The sequence below is a fragment of the Alexandromys fortis genome, unplaced genomic scaffold (genome assembly GCF_014885135.2).
Source record: "Alexandromys fortis isolate MF-2015 unplaced genomic scaffold, M_Fortis_MF-2015_v1.1 scaffold_50, whole genome shotgun sequence".
Taxonomy (NCBI): Eukaryota; Metazoa; Chordata; class Mammalia; order Rodentia; family Cricetidae; genus Alexandromys; species Alexandromys fortis.
The window spans coordinates 10,226,803-10,243,304 of record NW_026067932.1 but is presented as its reverse complement, the minus strand read 5'-3'; the positions used below and the strand labels follow the sequence as shown (position 1 = coordinate 10,243,304).

The 16,502-nt window shown below is 49.2% G+C and overlaps 1 protein-coding gene across 1 annotated transcript in view; it reads left to right on the top strand.

The window, feature by feature from the left end:
- The window catches only part of Nuak1 (NUAK family kinase 1), a 61,124-nt gene extending 44,823 nt beyond the window's left edge, over positions 1 to 16,301 (top strand). Inside the window, exons 5-7 of the mRNA XM_050145681.1 lie at positions 9,668 to 9,787; positions 11,871 to 12,003; positions 15,133 to 16,301. Of these exons, the coding sequence (XP_050001638.1) occupies positions 9,668 to 9,787; positions 11,871 to 12,003; positions 15,133 to 16,289 (1,410 nt within the window). The 3' untranslated portion in view covers positions 16,290 to 16,301. The remainder of the gene's footprint in view (positions 1 to 9,667; positions 9,788 to 11,870; positions 12,004 to 15,132) is intronic.
- Positions 16,302 to 16,502: the final 201 nt, after the last annotated feature.

Genomic DNA, 16,502 nt, shown 5'->3' with positions numbered 1-16,502 from the left:
ATCTGAAATTCTTATCACAAGAGTGACATACATATTTCCTATGTAGTTCAGTAACATACGTATTTCCTATATATTTCCTATATATTTCAGTGACATACATATTTCCTATGTAGTTCAGTAACATACGTATTTCCTATATATTTCAGTGACATACATATTTCCTATGTAGTTCAGTAACATACGTATTTCCGGGGCTGGAGAGATGGCTCAGTGGTTAAGAGCATTGCCTGCTCTTCCAAAGGTCCTGAGTTCAGTTCCCGGCAACCACATGGTGGCTCACAACCATCTAGGATGAGGTCTGGTGCCCTCTTCTGGCCTGCAGACATACACACAGACAGAATATTGTATACATAATAAATAAATAAATAAATAAGTATTTTAAAACAATGTATTTCCTATGTAGTTCAGTGACATACATATTTCCTATGTAGTTCGGTAACATATGTATTTCCTATGTAGTTCAGTAACATACGTATTTCCTATATATTTCAGTGACATACATATTTCCTATGTATTTCAGTAACATATGCATTTCCTATGTATGCATGCATGCATGTATGTATTGTGTATGTATGTATTTCAGTTTCCATTTACTCAAGATTCTCATAAGTCCCTCTTTCAGACAGCTTATGAGATGGGCAGTTTTTATTTTATAACTCACATACACATTGGGAAACCGAGGCACAGACAGAGTAGATAACATGTCCAGATAACAGTGGTTGGTGTATAAAGGTTGACAGCCCAGGTCCTTATCCCTATGCAGCTATGATATGACAAAAGGGCCCAAAGTTATTTTAAACCTAGAAGTCTCCCCCACCCCACCCATTTCCTTTTTTTTTTCTTTTGAGGTTGGACTTCATGGAACCCAGGCTGGTTTTGAACTTGCTACATAGCTCAGGATGACCTTGAACTGATTCTTCCTCCCTCCACTCCCCAAGTGCTGAGGGTCAGGGCTAAGGTACAGGCAAACAGCTCACACTTGCTTTAGCAGCCTTTCCCAGCTCATGTCTCTGTGACTTCCCACCCCTCATCTTTCTTTCACTTATGAGCCAACTATGGGACTGAGAGCTCGGTACAATGGTGGTAGTATTTATTCAGAAAGAGTAACTTGGGATCTGGAGAGATGGCTCCCCAATTAAGAACACTTGCTGCTCTTCTAGAGAACCTGAACATAGCATCCACATTGGGCTGCTCCCAAACACCTGTAATCCCAGCTCCAGAGGATCGTATGCCTTCTTCCGGCTTCTGTGGACACATGCACTCACATGTGCATAGGTCTGCATGCCAGACATGTGTGCATACACATAATTAGAAATAAAAATCAATCTTCAGAAAAGAAAGGGTAAGCCAGGTGATGGTGGCACAGATCTTTAATCCCAGCACTCGGGAAGCAGAGGCAGGTGGATCTCTGTGAGTTCAAGGCCAGCCTGGTCTGCAGAGCTAGCGCCAAGACAGGCTCCAAAGCTACACAGAGAAACCCTGTTCCAAAAAAAAAGGCGGGGGGGGGGTGAGTGGTGGAGTTCACTTTTTTCTGGCTGCCACTGGAGCTGGAGAAAGCTCTCCAGGGTTGAAGAGCCTCCTGGGGAGCAGTCTGGATGTCCTGCAAAATAAGCAAACATCATTTCAAAATAAACGGAGCTCGCTGTATGGGTTTCATTATGAAATGTCCTCGGCAGTCCCGGCCCTACAGGAGCCCCCTCCGGTTGGACACTTGTGACATGAATGGCTCGGCCCTGGTCACTAGAAAAGGCGTAGGGACAGTCTTACACCTCCCTCCTCTGTTGTTGCTGCTGGTGTCTTGTTGATGGCCGTGTGATAGAACCATATCCTTGCTTGGAAGAATGGAGCTGCTTTGGAGTTTGGACTCTGTAGAACATGACAGTCAACCGTCAGCCACTAGGGTCCTTTGAGTCCTTGAAGGACACATCCCCATGACCTCCCTGCTCAGCAGAGGAGTTGGCTTCGTTCACATATTTCTGTGCTGTCCATAGAGTCTGATGAAAACAATTGCTTGAAGTCCTTCTCCCTAGGAACAGGAAGTGAAATCTCAAGGTCTCTTTTCCCTTCCAGCAAGTTTTTTGGATTATTCTAGAAGGAACACTAACTATCAAGTTAAACAATTATGGGTTGGGGCTGTATTTCGGTGGTGGAGCACTTGCTGATCATGTATGAAACCCTGGTTCAGACCCCAGTATTGAAACGGGGGGGGGGACAGCTTATGGGCTGTGGGGCTTCCTAGCTCCTTGACAAAGGGAAACCACAGAATCCAGTTTCTACAGTCACAAAATAGGTGGTAGTAACAGCTGCAGCCTTGCTCCGGGGGCCTTTCCAAGGTATTCTCTCTTTCTCTATGCTTTGTTTGTTTTTGTTTTTCGAGACAGGGTTTCTCTGTAGCTTTGGAGCTTGTCCTGTAAATAGCTCTTGTAGACCAGGCTGGCCTCGAACTCACAGAGATATCCATCTGCCTCCCGAGTGCTGGGATTAAAGGTGTGTGCCACCACTGTTGAAATCACTGTGTACAAATGAGTCTGTGCTCTGGAGTTGGGAAGCCTAGGTTTGTGCTGCGGTTTCGCTTCTTACTGATGGCAGGATTTTGGGTAAATTTCTCACCCAATGATCTTAGTTTCCCCTATGAAGTAGGGAGGCTAGCTGTGTCTCTAGGGTTGACTTGTTCCTTTATCTCCAGTGAGTGTTCCTTAGCGTTTCTGTGGGCCAATTGTAGGCATTGGTAACAAATGTGAAGATTGTATCTAAAAATATAGGCAAATGAGACAGCACTTTTAACTCTGTCTATCCCAAGAGCTTCCTTCGTAAATGACTGGTCCCTAGAGGAAGCATGGCAAGGAAAGCCAGCTGCTGGGACAAGTGGCTCCAGGCGAGTGGTGGCTGGGCCCTGCTGCCCATTGGAGCCTTGCCTTCTATGGGGTTTGTACCATCCATTGATCTCAGTGAGTTTCTGTCCAGATTCTTCTTGCCACCTGTCGCCCAGAGCCCTCGGAACTAAATGTAGTCTTTACAAGGTCTGGAATGTGAGCCTCTCGCCTGGGGATTGGGTTCTGTAGTTCAGTGTGACCTCTTGGTCCCGTGGTGTAGTCCCAGAAGTGATAAGCGCATAGCTTCCTGTGGAGTCATCTAATTCCCTAATAGAGGAGAAGAATGGCTAGAATTCAGAAAGTAATTGTATAGGGGACAGAGGGACAGCAGCCTGGAAGAAATTCCCTTTGCAAACGCCACGGAGCAGTGGCTTCACAGAGAGCTGCTCCTGGGGACCAGGTTTTCAACCTGGGGTCCTATGCTTTTGTAGCCAAGTCGCACACACAGTACTTTACAAAATTCAAGTTTGGTCCTGTATTTCTCTTTGCCCTTTTCATAATAGGAATCTCTGCTCCTGCTCCTGACATTTCCCAAGCTGGGAACATACACGCATGCGCGCACACACACACACACACACACACACACACACATACACACACACACACACACACACACACACGCACGAGCGCATGCTCGCACGCATGCATGCGCGTGCTCGAACCCTGCCCAACAAAGAAAAGCTTTCCCTTTAAAAAGCCATTATTTACTGTTTTCTCCATTGTTCCTAAGAATTCTACAAAGACCTTTATTCTACTTGAAAAGACTTGTTGGGGGTCCTTTTCCGACCGAGAATGTCTAAGGCCTGTGCCTGAAATCGAACCATGAATCAGTAGTTTGTTGTGTCTTTGTTCTCCCAGAGCGTCCGGTGGTGCCTGGCATATGTTGGCAGTAAGAACTGTTTGATTTGGGGCACAGGAGTTAGGGTTGGAGCTCACATGTCTGACTGCCAGGCAAACCCTTTTCATCATCTCACACCCACTTCCAAGGGTTCTTAAGAATGTGTTTCAGCTGGTGTTGATCTGTCTTCCGGCTGTACAGGGCCCCATTCTCCCTGACTCAGCGCTTTGCAGCGGCATGTTTAGAAAGGACACTTGCTGACAGAAGCAGTCAGACACATGGCCACAAGCTGGCCTCTGTGTGAATAAGGGGGCCATCGCTGCCTGGGCCTAGGGGGGCATGGGTACAAATGTGCTACCAACCAACCTACCAGATGTGAGCAGCAAGGTCTTCATAAGAGTGTGTGGTGGTGGGGGAGGGCATTGTCACATTGTCGGTCCACGTCTCCTGTGTTTAAGGAAGCAGGGTAGCAGCCCAGGAAGCCCCTAAAGAGGCTTCTGGTTAAAACTTGTTAGCTGTTGCTGTGATTTTGGTGTGACTGGTGTGAGCTGTGTGGCCTGTTCCTCTTCCCTTTGCCTGAGGACAATTCACAGAGAGCACATCTGGCTTGGGAAATTATTTATCTGACCACAGCAAGAGGGTGCGGTTTCTAAAAATACTCCCGCAGCCCAGCGGCAGAAGGAATGAGCGCGATGCAGTCTTTCGGATCGCATTCCTTTCTCCATAGAAGCACGGCCGAAAATAGCACCCAGCCTAGCATTAATTTGCAATTAATAAAAACAGGCCAGATTCACGTCCCACTCTCTGGGAGGATGGAATGCCGACAATTCCCACCGAAGGCTCCGGTAAAAGTGCCTCCCCGGAAGAGGGCCAGGCGCCCGCCCGGGTCAGCTGACCTCCTCCGAGAGGGCTGGGAATCTGCTGAGCTCAGGGTAGAGGAGCGGAGGGGAGATGATCCGCTGCCCCCCTGTGACAATGAAAGCTTGGCTGCCTGGCTCAGGAAAGAAACTCTGATTGGTAGGGACAAGATGAGATAGGAGTCTTGGCAGCTTAGCAAGATGAGGCTAGGGATGGTGGACCTCGGCTTTGGTTAGACGAGTGTGAGAACCGCCTACTCTCGCATTAACTAGTTCGTTCACTCGTGTGTGCACACGTGTGTGTGCGCGCGGCATGTTTATATCGCAGTGTGCCTCCGCGGCCTGCAGTCACTCATTTGTTCCTTCGGGAACTGAATGTCTGCTATAGGCAATATTTCTTTGTTCATAATATACTTACCAAATCTCCAATACTTCATCTTTAGTCCTGTGCTGGGTGTTGGGGAATTTAATGCTGAGTCAGATAGCCAGGTTCCTTCTGTCTCGGAGCTCAGAGTGTGGCAGTCTGCACTGGTAGTGATAATGAGCCAACAGATGTTAAGAGGGCAAAGAAGATAAGTCGGTTCCCCGAGAGGACTGGGGATGTCGGCTGGGGCTGAGAGCAATAAACAGAGGAATGCACGATGCTGATGTCCGGCGTCCTCAAATCTGTGGAGCCTTGTCTGACTTCCTGACCTTGGATCATATTGTTCCCTCTGTCCGAGATGCCCGTTCCACTCCTCTTTGTCTGTCTGTTCGTTAGTGGGTCTTCCTCCAGAAAGTTCTTATCCCTTGGCAGGCCAGATGCTCCCCTGCCATCTGGACATGCTAAACAGGAAGAGGTGTGTCTGTCTAGCCAGATGGAGCAGAGGGCTTTGTGGAGAGAGTGGTGACAGATCTCAGTTCTGAAGGCTGGGGAGAAGGGTCTGACGGATGGAGCTTGCAGAGAAAAGGGAACTTCACTGAACTGCTGGAGGCCAGAGCCCTGGGCCAGCCAGACCTTCCGTGTGAATACCCTCACTGGGGTGGAACTGACTGCCTCATTTTGATGGACAGGGAGGTTCCTATAGCTAATCAGGAATGAGACTGGCTACAAACCATTGCTCACCCCACCCCTGGTTCTACTCTTTCCTGTCAACCCCAAGATTTGCCCTCTGAAGGAAGGTCACCCAAGGGTCCTTTCATTTCCTCTTATGTAGAGCGCTGTTGACTTGCAGATAGCTGTCCCTGGGAGAGATCTCCAAGTGCCAGTGACAAGGCTGATGGCGTCACTGTATGCAGAGTAGCCATACAGGACACTAGAGATGTGTGTACAGCCAAGTGACATTGGCTAGGCATTAGGATCCTTTGCAGTGTGACCCTTGCCACACCTTCTGTTAAGAGTTTCCCAGATTGCTCCTGGTTGGGCATTTCTGATCTCAAGACCACGTGAGCATAAATCTTCTGAAGACGGAAACCAGTCCACTCCCTCTTGCTCATTGTTCCTTGCAATTGCACAGGACAGTGGCTGTCCTGGGTAAAGTCACAGTAATTAACCCTGAGGCCAGAAAGGAGCGACAGACTGTGTCTTCCTGTGTGGAATTACCATCCTCCTGGAGTCAAGGGAAGTCCATTTCCTGTGAACAATAACTCCCGTTGACACGTAGTTTAATGGCCAGGATGGCTCTGGGGAGACTCCTCAAGCAAGCCACTTGCCTCAGTTTCTTCATCTGCCAAGAGGAAATCACCATGAGACCTTTCTTTGAGGGCTGTTGGGAGAGCCATCTGCAGAGGTTTATGTCAAGCTCCTAGACAGTGCCTGGCTCTCCTCAATGCTCCTATTTCTTCCCCACTTACTGCCATTTTCTCAGCTCTGGTTACGGCTGCTCCAGATCCGTGTCCTAGCAGAGACAGCTGAGACTCACAGAGGAAGAAGTGTCAAAACTCCATTGCTGAAAGCCTGCTATGTGGTAGACCTAGGGTTTGCACTTGCCACATGTCTGCTAATTCGCTTTCTCAACAGCCCTTCCTGGTAGACCATGGTGTGAGCATCAGTCACATTTTACAGATAAAGAATCCCAGGCTCAGGAGGGGATCTTGTTACAATGTAGCTTTCTACTTTCTATTCAACAGGCCCCGGGGAAGGACCCAGGAGTCTGCTTTCTAAGATGCTGTGAGGTGATGCTGATGATGCTGGGGCAAGGACCAGGGAGGAGTAGCTAGACTGACTGGGTTTGGAACTAGAGTACCTCAGCTTCTTCCCATCCTGTGATGTGGCCTCCCACACTGGACCTGCCTCTCTCAGACATGGGTGGAAATCTCATGCTCTGAGTTGGGCAGTGGGTACTCGGGCTTTCTGTTGAGTCGGCCTCCAGCTGTTAATGGAGATGGCTGTAACTTAGTCTCCAGTCTTTTTGTTAACAACTCTATAGGCAAGGGTTCTGAGTCCACTTTTCAGATAGACAAACTGAGTGACATGGTGGTACTTAACCAATGATTACCTAGTAAGGAGAGGGTCAAAGTTCAACCCCTATTCCTGTGACTCCTAAGCCTCTGATCTTTGAGTGCAGGGCACTTCCTCTAAGACACTGCAAGGGGCAGACATTCCTAAGGAGCCTAGTCACGGGCTTCCTTTCTTAGCACTTAAAAACCAACCAGCTGCTGCCTCCTCTCCCATCAAGAGAGCTTGCCATTCACAGTGACCTTGGGGTTCATTCTATTTTGATGGTGGCAAAATATGCGTAATGTAACTTAAAACCTACTGTACTTGGGTGTCCAGCACAGAGGCAGGAAGTACCCCAGCACCCAGCTGAGGACCACAGTCCTCCCCTGCACCTGCACCTCTCTCCACACCCATTACGTCCAAGCTCCTTGCCCCCCCCCCTCCCCGTGGCAATCACTACCGTTCTACTTTCTGTTTCGATGAATTTATCTACTCTAGGGACCGGGTATAAATAGAATCAGACAATGAGTATCTTTCTGTGCCTGGCTTATTTCAAACCGCTCTTGTCTGCAGGGTTCATCTGCGTTGAAGTGGGGTTAATCCCGCTGCCACGTGAATGATCCCCCCTAATTTATCTCTTGACTCCGGTTTTCACTTAGCTAGGGCACACCTCTAGAGGGGATGGATAGTCACAAAGGAAGTGCAAATTAAACTCTGGAGCTTTATCTTCTCTGAAGCCTTTCAGAGTGGAAGCCGAGCTGCAGGAGGTAGGATGAGGTTCAAAGGGTGGTTCTGATCCAGTACAGGACAGGGCAACAGTTTAGCACCAGCAACAACAACAGAAACAAATAGCCACCCCCCCCCCCCACACACACACCCTCACACACAAACAGAGAGGCCTCTTTCTCCAAAGCTGAACAGTTTGCCAGCAAGAGTGCTGGGCGGGGCTGCAGAGTCTGTCTTCTAAGATGCTGGGAAGCTATGCTGGCTCAAGGATCAGCGGGGAGTAGAGCCGGCCTGATTGGCATGCCTCTGTTAGTTACACGTGGTAAGAGGTGGAGCTAAAGGATGGAAATGTCCTTTTACAGAGTTGGGTAGCTCGAGAAACCCTGTGTGCCTTGTTGCTTTTCCTTTTGATCCTCAGCCAATCTTCTTAGGACCCCGAACCTTCAGAAACTTCATTTCCTGCTATCCAGGCCTCCTCTAAACTGATGGCAATCAGTTCTACAATGTGATGGGTTTTTGCGTGGACGTGTTACGTTTAACCCTCGGTTTTAAATAATGGCCGTTGATGGGAAATACGTACCACGGCCCAAAGAAGAGCTTAAGGAGTCAAAATAATAGAAACCAAAAGCAGTGTTATGTTGTTGCTTGATGTTGGCCGCTGCCCCAGCTGCGAGCCCACGGCCGGTTGGTTGGTTCTCTCTGGTGAATGTGGAGACGCTTTAATAGACCCAGTGGCTCACCACCTTCCTGATGCATGTCAAAGAAGAGAAGGACTTCTTCATTTTGTGGTTCAGAGTAATTCACTCATGTGACTGCTCACCTCCTTGACCGTCTCCTTCTTTCTTATTGAAATCCCTGGTGTTATGGTCAATGCCATCTCACGTGTCCTGAAATCAGTCACTTATCAGGACTTAAACACAAATGTGCCATTCATGCTCTATACACTTGATACATGCTTTATGCCGTTTAATTGTCATGACACCATAGGGATAGGAAAGGTCCTTACCCCGTTTTACAGATGGGGGAATTGAGGCTTCTGAGTGGATTACACCTGGTGGTGTCTTCCTACTTAGCAATCGTTGACATAAGTGTCATGTGGCTTTAAATCCTAGCGCTGAGTGGCTCAGGGTCTGGGAATGCTGCGTGTGTGTTGATTAATACCGCTTTTCCGTTCAAGGGCCAAGAACATGGGCTAATCTAGATTTCTATTAATCTTGTGTCCACGGCAATGACAGTTTTACAGGGAGGCTGATAAGCACCAGTCTGCAAGGATGGGAGTGTGCCCGAAATGTAAACACACTTCCGCCAGAGTGCCTGCGTGGCATGCAGAGTTGCCCAGCCCGTGTGAAAGCCCCTGCGGTGGGCGATTGTGTGCACGTGCAATGGGTGTTCTCACATGCGCGTGTTTGAAAGACCCAGCGTGCCCCAGACAGCATTGGCACTGTGCTGTGGCTGAGCAGAGCTGAAGCCCCAGGGCTCCTTGGAGTCTTTACAGGAGCTGAAGCTGGTTCATTCTTCTGATTGACAGGGCACACTCTGTAGAGCTTCCCACCAACTTCCTGCAAGCCAGTCAGGGGCCTTGATAAGCAAGTGGAATTCGGAGCGGTGAAGTGCAATCTGAGCCCCAAGGATGCCTTTTCTAAGGGTGGCTGTGTGCAGCTGCTTTGAATGACATTCCATTCGTCCAAGGATGACTTTTTTTTTTTTAAACAAAAATAGGCTTTTTTGAGGGGCTTCATTCAAAAAAGCTTCTGTGGCATTCAGCCCCAGAAGCTCTCCAGGCATGTGGCTCATCCAGCACATTGCTAACACGCAATTGGAAATCAGGCTGGGAATAGTGGAGCACAGGAGGCGTTCGACTAGCAAGGCTGGCTGAGACTGAGGTTCCAGTCAGTTTGCAGACGCTAGCGACGTCACTCATGCAGATCTCCGTGGGTCTTGCTTCTCTTTGCAGATCGCTGACTTTGGGCTTTCCAACCTGTACCAGAAGGACAAGTACTTGCAGACATTTTGTGGGAGTCCGCTCTATGCATCTCCTGAGATTGTTAACGGGAGGCCTTACCGAGGGCCAGAGGTGAGCAGCCTGCCGGGGAAGGGTTGGGGAAGCTGGAAGGAGAGGGAGGCAAGAACAAGATCTCTGAAAGTTCTTAAAACCCCCAACTATGTATCTCCTGAGATTGTCAACAGGAGGCCTTGCTGTGGAAGCCTTAGAGAAGCCTACAAGAGCAGATAAAGATGCCGGTTCCACCATAGGCAGCTGCTAAGGATTTCTTTGATTTTTTTTTTGATTTTTCTCTTTTTAGAAATAATTGAGATCAAATTGGTAAAGGGCACATTATGCACACTGTGACACACACACACACATGCACACACACATGCACACACGCATACACTTGCTATTTGTCAAGTTATAATTATTTTGTGACACCTTCCAGCTTCATTATTAACATGATTAGTAATAACCACATAAAATATTGCTTTATGCATATATTATTATATATTTAATAATTTACCTGGCTTTAGACACTTGATTTTCCCCAGTGTATCAAAATAAACAGAGCAAAGAAAACTCTCATCAGGTATATACCTCTTTTGCCCATATTTAATAGTGTGTGTCTGAAGAAATAAATTTTAGTGGCATCTTCTCTTTTGTGAGAAATGTATTTTGTAACATGCCTTAGAAGGGCTCTCATGGTCACTGTAAGATACGCGTCTGTCCTAGCTTGTGCTCTATTGCTGCAATTACACACGGCAGTGAAAGCAGCTTGGGGGAGGAAAGGGTTCATTTCATCTTACAGCAGACGGTCTATCATGAAGGGAAGTCAGGGCAGGAACCCGGAGGCAAGAACCGAAGTAAAGACCGGAAGAACACTGCTTACTGGATTGTTCCTCATGCCTTACTAGCCCGCAGCCTTGTTTAAGCCAGGGCCACCTTCCTAGGGTTGGCACTGTCCCCAGTGGATGGGCCCTCCCACACCTATGATTAACCACGAAAAATGCCCACAGACTGGTCTATATCAATTTGATGGAGGCCTTTGTCTTAGTTGAGGTTCCCTCTTCCTAGGTGAACCCCAGATTGTGTCAAATTGACAGAAACCATCAGTTAGTAGGATGGTGAGCCTCTCCTTGCGGAGGTTCACCCACCCCAAACCCTTAAATAGCAGCTGCTTGTTGTGTAGAAATGATTTCTTCCAAATATTTATCCATCTGAGAGTGTTTTGGTGGCAGGGCTGGGATAAAAGGAAGGCTGCCAAGAATCACTAACGAAGTAAAGAGAAGGTCTTCAAAAAACAAAATCTCAGGGACAAGCATAGGGTTCAGAGTGGCCTATAAATTTATTGTCAGACGCTTCTTTGGTCATTGCTGGGTGGGGTCTGAGGTTGTGAACGGGCACTCGGGTCTGGTCAGCAAACATACTTTATTTGGCCACATTCATCTCCTTTAAGAAAAAAATGAACCAACATTTAGTAGCTGAGAGATTCCACAGAAAAGTCGTATTTCTGACTTCTCTGTAAAAACCGAACACGGTGGCAGTTGTAGGCCTACATTTGTGCGCGGTAGTATAAGCCAGGAAGAAACTGCCTGCCCACTACAGTTTGTCTCTGTCCCCAGCTTTCCACATTTACACCCTAAGTTCTTTTTTGCTTTGTTTTTGTGTTTATTGCCTTTCTGGCTCTGGTAGGATTTGGAACCCTTGAGCCCTCTAAGGAGGTAAAGTGAGGAACTGATTCTTTTGTTTGTTTGTTTGTTTGAGACAGTTTCTCTGTAGCTTTGGAGCCTGTCCTGGCACTAGCTCTTGTAGACCAGGCTGGCCTCGAACTCACAGAGATCCGCCTGCCTCTGCCTCCCGAGTGCTGGGATTAAAGGCGTGTGCCACCACTATCCAGTTTCTATTTTCATTTTTCACATTGAGCTGGAAGCACCCTAGTCTCTACCTGCCTCATGGAATCACGAGAACCAGGCAGTTTCCTACTTCAGAGTGCTCCGAAGCAGAGTGGGCTTGCTTGTTTATTGCTGGGCTGCGGTGGTAACCTGCCTTCCAGGTGCTAAATCCAGCTCCCGGGGATGCTATGGGTTCATACACAGCAATGCCAACGGTTTGGAAGGCATCTGGGGTCTGCATCCTAGCTCCTATGTGTCCTGTCTCTCTGCTCCAGGTGGACAGCTGGGCCTTGGGCGTCTTGCTTTACACTCTCATTTATGGGACGATGCCCTTCGATGGCTTCGATCACAAAAACCTCATTCGACAGATCAGCAGCGGAGAGTACCGGGAGCCCACACAACCCTCAGGTGTGTGTCCTGCGGAGGTCGGGGCTGGAGGGGAGAGCGCTTGGTTAATCTGCCCCCGCTCACAGAGACATCTGCTATTCCCCATTCTTCTTTCCTAACAGTACCTATCTGTTTAAACGACCACCAGGGCTCTTATCTATCAGTCCTTTGGGCAGGGTGGTATGCGTCTGGCCTCACCGTGGTCTCCTTTGTACCGACTTCCAGTTATCTGGGAGTCAGGGTTGCCGCTGGGACTGCACGTCTGTCTTAGTTTGGGTTTTTTATTGTTGTGAAGAGACACCAAGACCACGGCAACTCCTACAAATAAATCATTTCATTGGAGTGGTTCATTCCATTGTGATCATGAAGGGGAGCGTGGCGGTGTGCAGGCGGACATGGTGCTGGAGCTTAGAGTCTACATCTTGCAGGCAACAGGAAGTTGATTGACTGCCGCACTGAGGGAAGCTCCAGAAGAGGCCTCAAAGCCTGCCCCACAGTGACACACTTCTTCCAACAAGGCCACACCTCCTGATAGTGCCACTCTATTTGGGGGCCATTTTCTTTCAAAGAGTGTCCCTTACCTCTTTGCCTGTCTGTGTGGCTCTGACTCTTGAGGTTCCTCCCTGTGACTGGTCATTCCAGAGTAGAGCCTGGATCTCTTACTTAGCAGCTGACTAGGGGCTCCGATGAGGAAGAAGGTGTCAGCTATTCCTGTAAACTGTGCTCAGTGACTGGGCTCTGTTCCCCCTGGGATTTTTTTTCTTGGTCAGAGCAACCAAGGTCAAAAGTTCCACCTCGTCATGGGAGAGCACCAGGTGTGTGCAGGAGTGTGGACAGATGGCCAGCACAGAATGTGCTTAATATTTGTGTACATTCCATTTAATGGACACACAGTTGTGGTTTTAACGATTCACAGTGGTTTCATAAAGTTGCTACAAACCCAGAATTGGTCTCACAGGCTTAGCTTTGAGCCCTTAGCCCGATACATAGTTTTGTCTTTATCAATATGTAACATTTCCGGTTTGTTTACATTGAAGAACACTTCATTTAATGGGCATTTTTGATCTATTAACCTTGAATTCAGTGGCCAGTGGAACGTTCCCCCATGTCTGAATGTTTATCTACCGCACCTTTTCTCCTGAAGACCTTTCACGGTCTTCTTTGCACCTGAGGATAACAGACAGAACGTCTGTGTGGTGTTGGGGGGGGCATTTTGGATGGCAGACTTCTAGCAGGAAGAAGAGAAACCTGACAATCTAGCATGAAGCAAATGGGGAAAGGGATGCTTACTCACAGCCTGAGAGCAGCCACCAGAGCACCAGACACGCCTGCTTCAGAGTCCTGAGACTCCACTGCGCTGTGGACACGGGGCCTGCAGAAGAGTAGGGAATTGACTTGGGGATTGCAAAGAAATTTAGGTAAATTTGCCAGCATAGAAAGATGAGGACTAACATGGGTGGGTAGGTACGTAAGTGGTAGATAGATGATAGACAGATGATAGAGATAGATGATAGAGATGATAGAAAGATGGTAGACAGATGGACAGATAGATGGATGAGATAGATAGATGGTAGACAGACAGATAAATAGATAGATGATAGACAGACAGATGATAGAGATGAATAGAGATGATAAAAATGGATGGTAGACAGATGGACAGATAGATGGATGATATAGATAGATAGATAGATAGATAGATAGATAGATGATAGATAGATAGATAGATAGATAGATAGATAGATAGATAGATAGATGATAGACAGATGGACAGGCAGAATGACAGACATGACTTGTGACTTCTGTAGTCTTTTACCCACTAACTGGTACCAGTAAACTTCCTGGCACCTTGTAAAAGAGTTCAGGAAATTCTCACCAAGTGATTGATGACCCTGTCCCTTCTCAGGAGTATCGATCACTCTGTCCCAATTACTAGGCTCTGTCAGTCTCTTCCCAGCCTTCACACATGGCTGAGGGGAGGAGCCAGCCTCCCAGGGTATAACTCAGTGCCAGGTGAGGTGCAGGGCACAGCTTGATCCTGAAAGTCAGTTTACCAGCTGTGAGATTGGCTCCTGTGGCTTCCTCAGCATCCTTGGGAGCCTTGCCCCTTTATCTCTGGCAGTAGAATTTACAAAGGGACCTCCCCCCCCCTTTTTTTTTTTTTTTAAAAAGAAAGGCCGTGGCCACCTGGGTAGCAGATAAAGATCAGCTCTGGGTTTGGTGGATACCAATAGGGCTTATGTCAGACACAGGAGGTTGAGCTCACTGGGTGTGGCTCTCAGATCCTGGCTGAGACCTCGGGACCAGCCGTGGGTAAAGCTGTTCTCTCTGCCCAGGTGTGTCAGGTAAGAGCCACGCCTGGCACAGGTGAGCGGTTCTCCATCCTCTGCCTCCAACACCTTTTCCAGGTGGCTGAGGACTGTGTGTTCACAAGTACGTACCTCTGGAAGGCTTCTGGTGAGCACCTGTGTTTTGTTCGGGTAGGAAAGAGACAGTGAGATTGAGTTAGAATTCTTTCCCAATTACCTGGCCTGTGGTCCTCGATGCCGATCTGGGATGACAGAGAGGTTAGCAGTTCCAGGATGTTCATTTACGTGTGGAGGAGCGGATCGTGTGGGGAGAGCGCAGGGGACTGCTTGCCTTGTGGGTGTGGAAATGCTTGCTTTCGAGCCTAAGAACCTACCTCAAAACACCAGACGGGTAATGCACAATTAAGACCAGGCTGCTTCTGGGTTATAAACGGATGGATTCCTGGGGTTTGCTGGCCAGTCAGCCAGGCCTTCTCAGGGAGGTCTAGGCCAGTGGAAGGACTCTGTCTTAAAAGAAAAAGGTTGCTGGTCCTGAGGCCTCCACACAGATTATATACCAATACACACATGTGCACTTCCACACGTGAAGTTCCACCACAGAAAGAAACGGAAAGCATGGGGTCAGGATGGGACCGTTCTGTGGCTCGTGGTCCTGAGCCTCGGGTAGGGTTTTTGTTGTATAGTCTAAAGGCTTTTCCTCCTGCTTCCGCAAGAGGCCAGAATGCTCCAAATGGATTTTTTCTCCCCCTGCAGTGTGCATGTCTCTGTAACCATTCATGGAAAAAGTCACCCCACCAAAAGCTCCCAAGGATAGCCTGATTCTTTTTTGTCTTTCACCCCTTAGATGCACGAGGACTCATTCGGTGGATGCTGATGGTGAACCCTGACCGCCGGGCCACCATCGAGGACATTGCCAACCACTGGTGGGTGAACTGGGGCTACAAGAGCAGTGTCTGTGACTGTGATGCCCTTCCTGACTCCGAGTCTCCGCTCTTAGCACGGATTATCGATTGGCACCATCGTTCCACCGGGCTGCAGGCTGAGGCTGAAGCCAAGATGAAGGGTCTGGCCAAACCCGGAGCCTCTGAGGTGGTCCTGGAGCGGCAACGGTCGCTGAAGAAGTCCAAGAAAGAAAATGACTTTCCCCCGGCTGGCCAGGACTCGGTACCTGAAAGCCCATCCAAGTTGAGTTCCAAGAGGCCCAAGGGCATTCTGAAGAAGAGGAGCAACAGTGAACACCGCTCCCACAGTACTGGCTTCATCGAAGGCATTGTGGGCCCGACCTTACCGTCCCCTTTCAAGATGGAGCAAGATTTGTGCCGGACCGGCATTCCCCTCCCCAGTTCCCCCGAGGCAGACATGTCAGGGAAGCTCAGCCTCAAACAGTCAGCCACGATGCCCAAGAAAGGTATCTTGAAAAAGACCCAGCAGAGAGAATCTGGTTACTATTCATCCCCTGAACGCAGCGAGTCTTCCGAATTGCTGGACGGTAATGACGTCATCACCGGCAGCGGCCTCTCTTCTCCTCCCCCAGAGGCAGCCCGGGGAACCTCCCACAGCCTATCCTGCCGGAGGAAGGGCATCTTGAAACACAGCAGCAGGTACTCGGACGGTGCTGCCGCAGACCCTGCCCTCACCAGCCCCGAAATGCCCACACTGGAATCCTTGTCCGCGCCCGGTGTCCCCCCGGATGGTGTCTCTCGGAGTTACAGCCGCCCGTCCAGTGTCATCAGCGATGACAGTGTCCTGTCCAGCGACTCCTTTGACTTGTTAGACCTCCAGGAGAACCGTCCAGCCCGCCAGCGCATCCGCAGCTGCGTCTCTGCAGAAGACTTCCTCCAGCTTCAGGACTTTGAGACGCCGCACAACCGGCCCCGGCCCCAGTACCTGAAGCGGTACCGGAACCGACAGGCAGACAGTAGCTTCTCCCTCCTCACTGATATGGACGATGTGACCCAGGTGTATAAGAAAGCGCTGGAGATCTGCAGCAAGCTCAACTAGCCCTGGGGGGGGGGGGGGGGGGGGGGGGGGGGGGGGAGGGGGGGGGGGGGGGGGGGGGGGGGGGGCGCAGAGGATGGGATGGAACAGGTGGGTGGGTCTAAGGGAGGAGGGCAACGGAACTCAGCTCCTGGCTGGTTACCTCTTTGCTGGCTGTGGCAATGGACTGGAAAAGGACTGCTATATGGTAAGACCTGGCCCGGCCAGTGTTCAGTC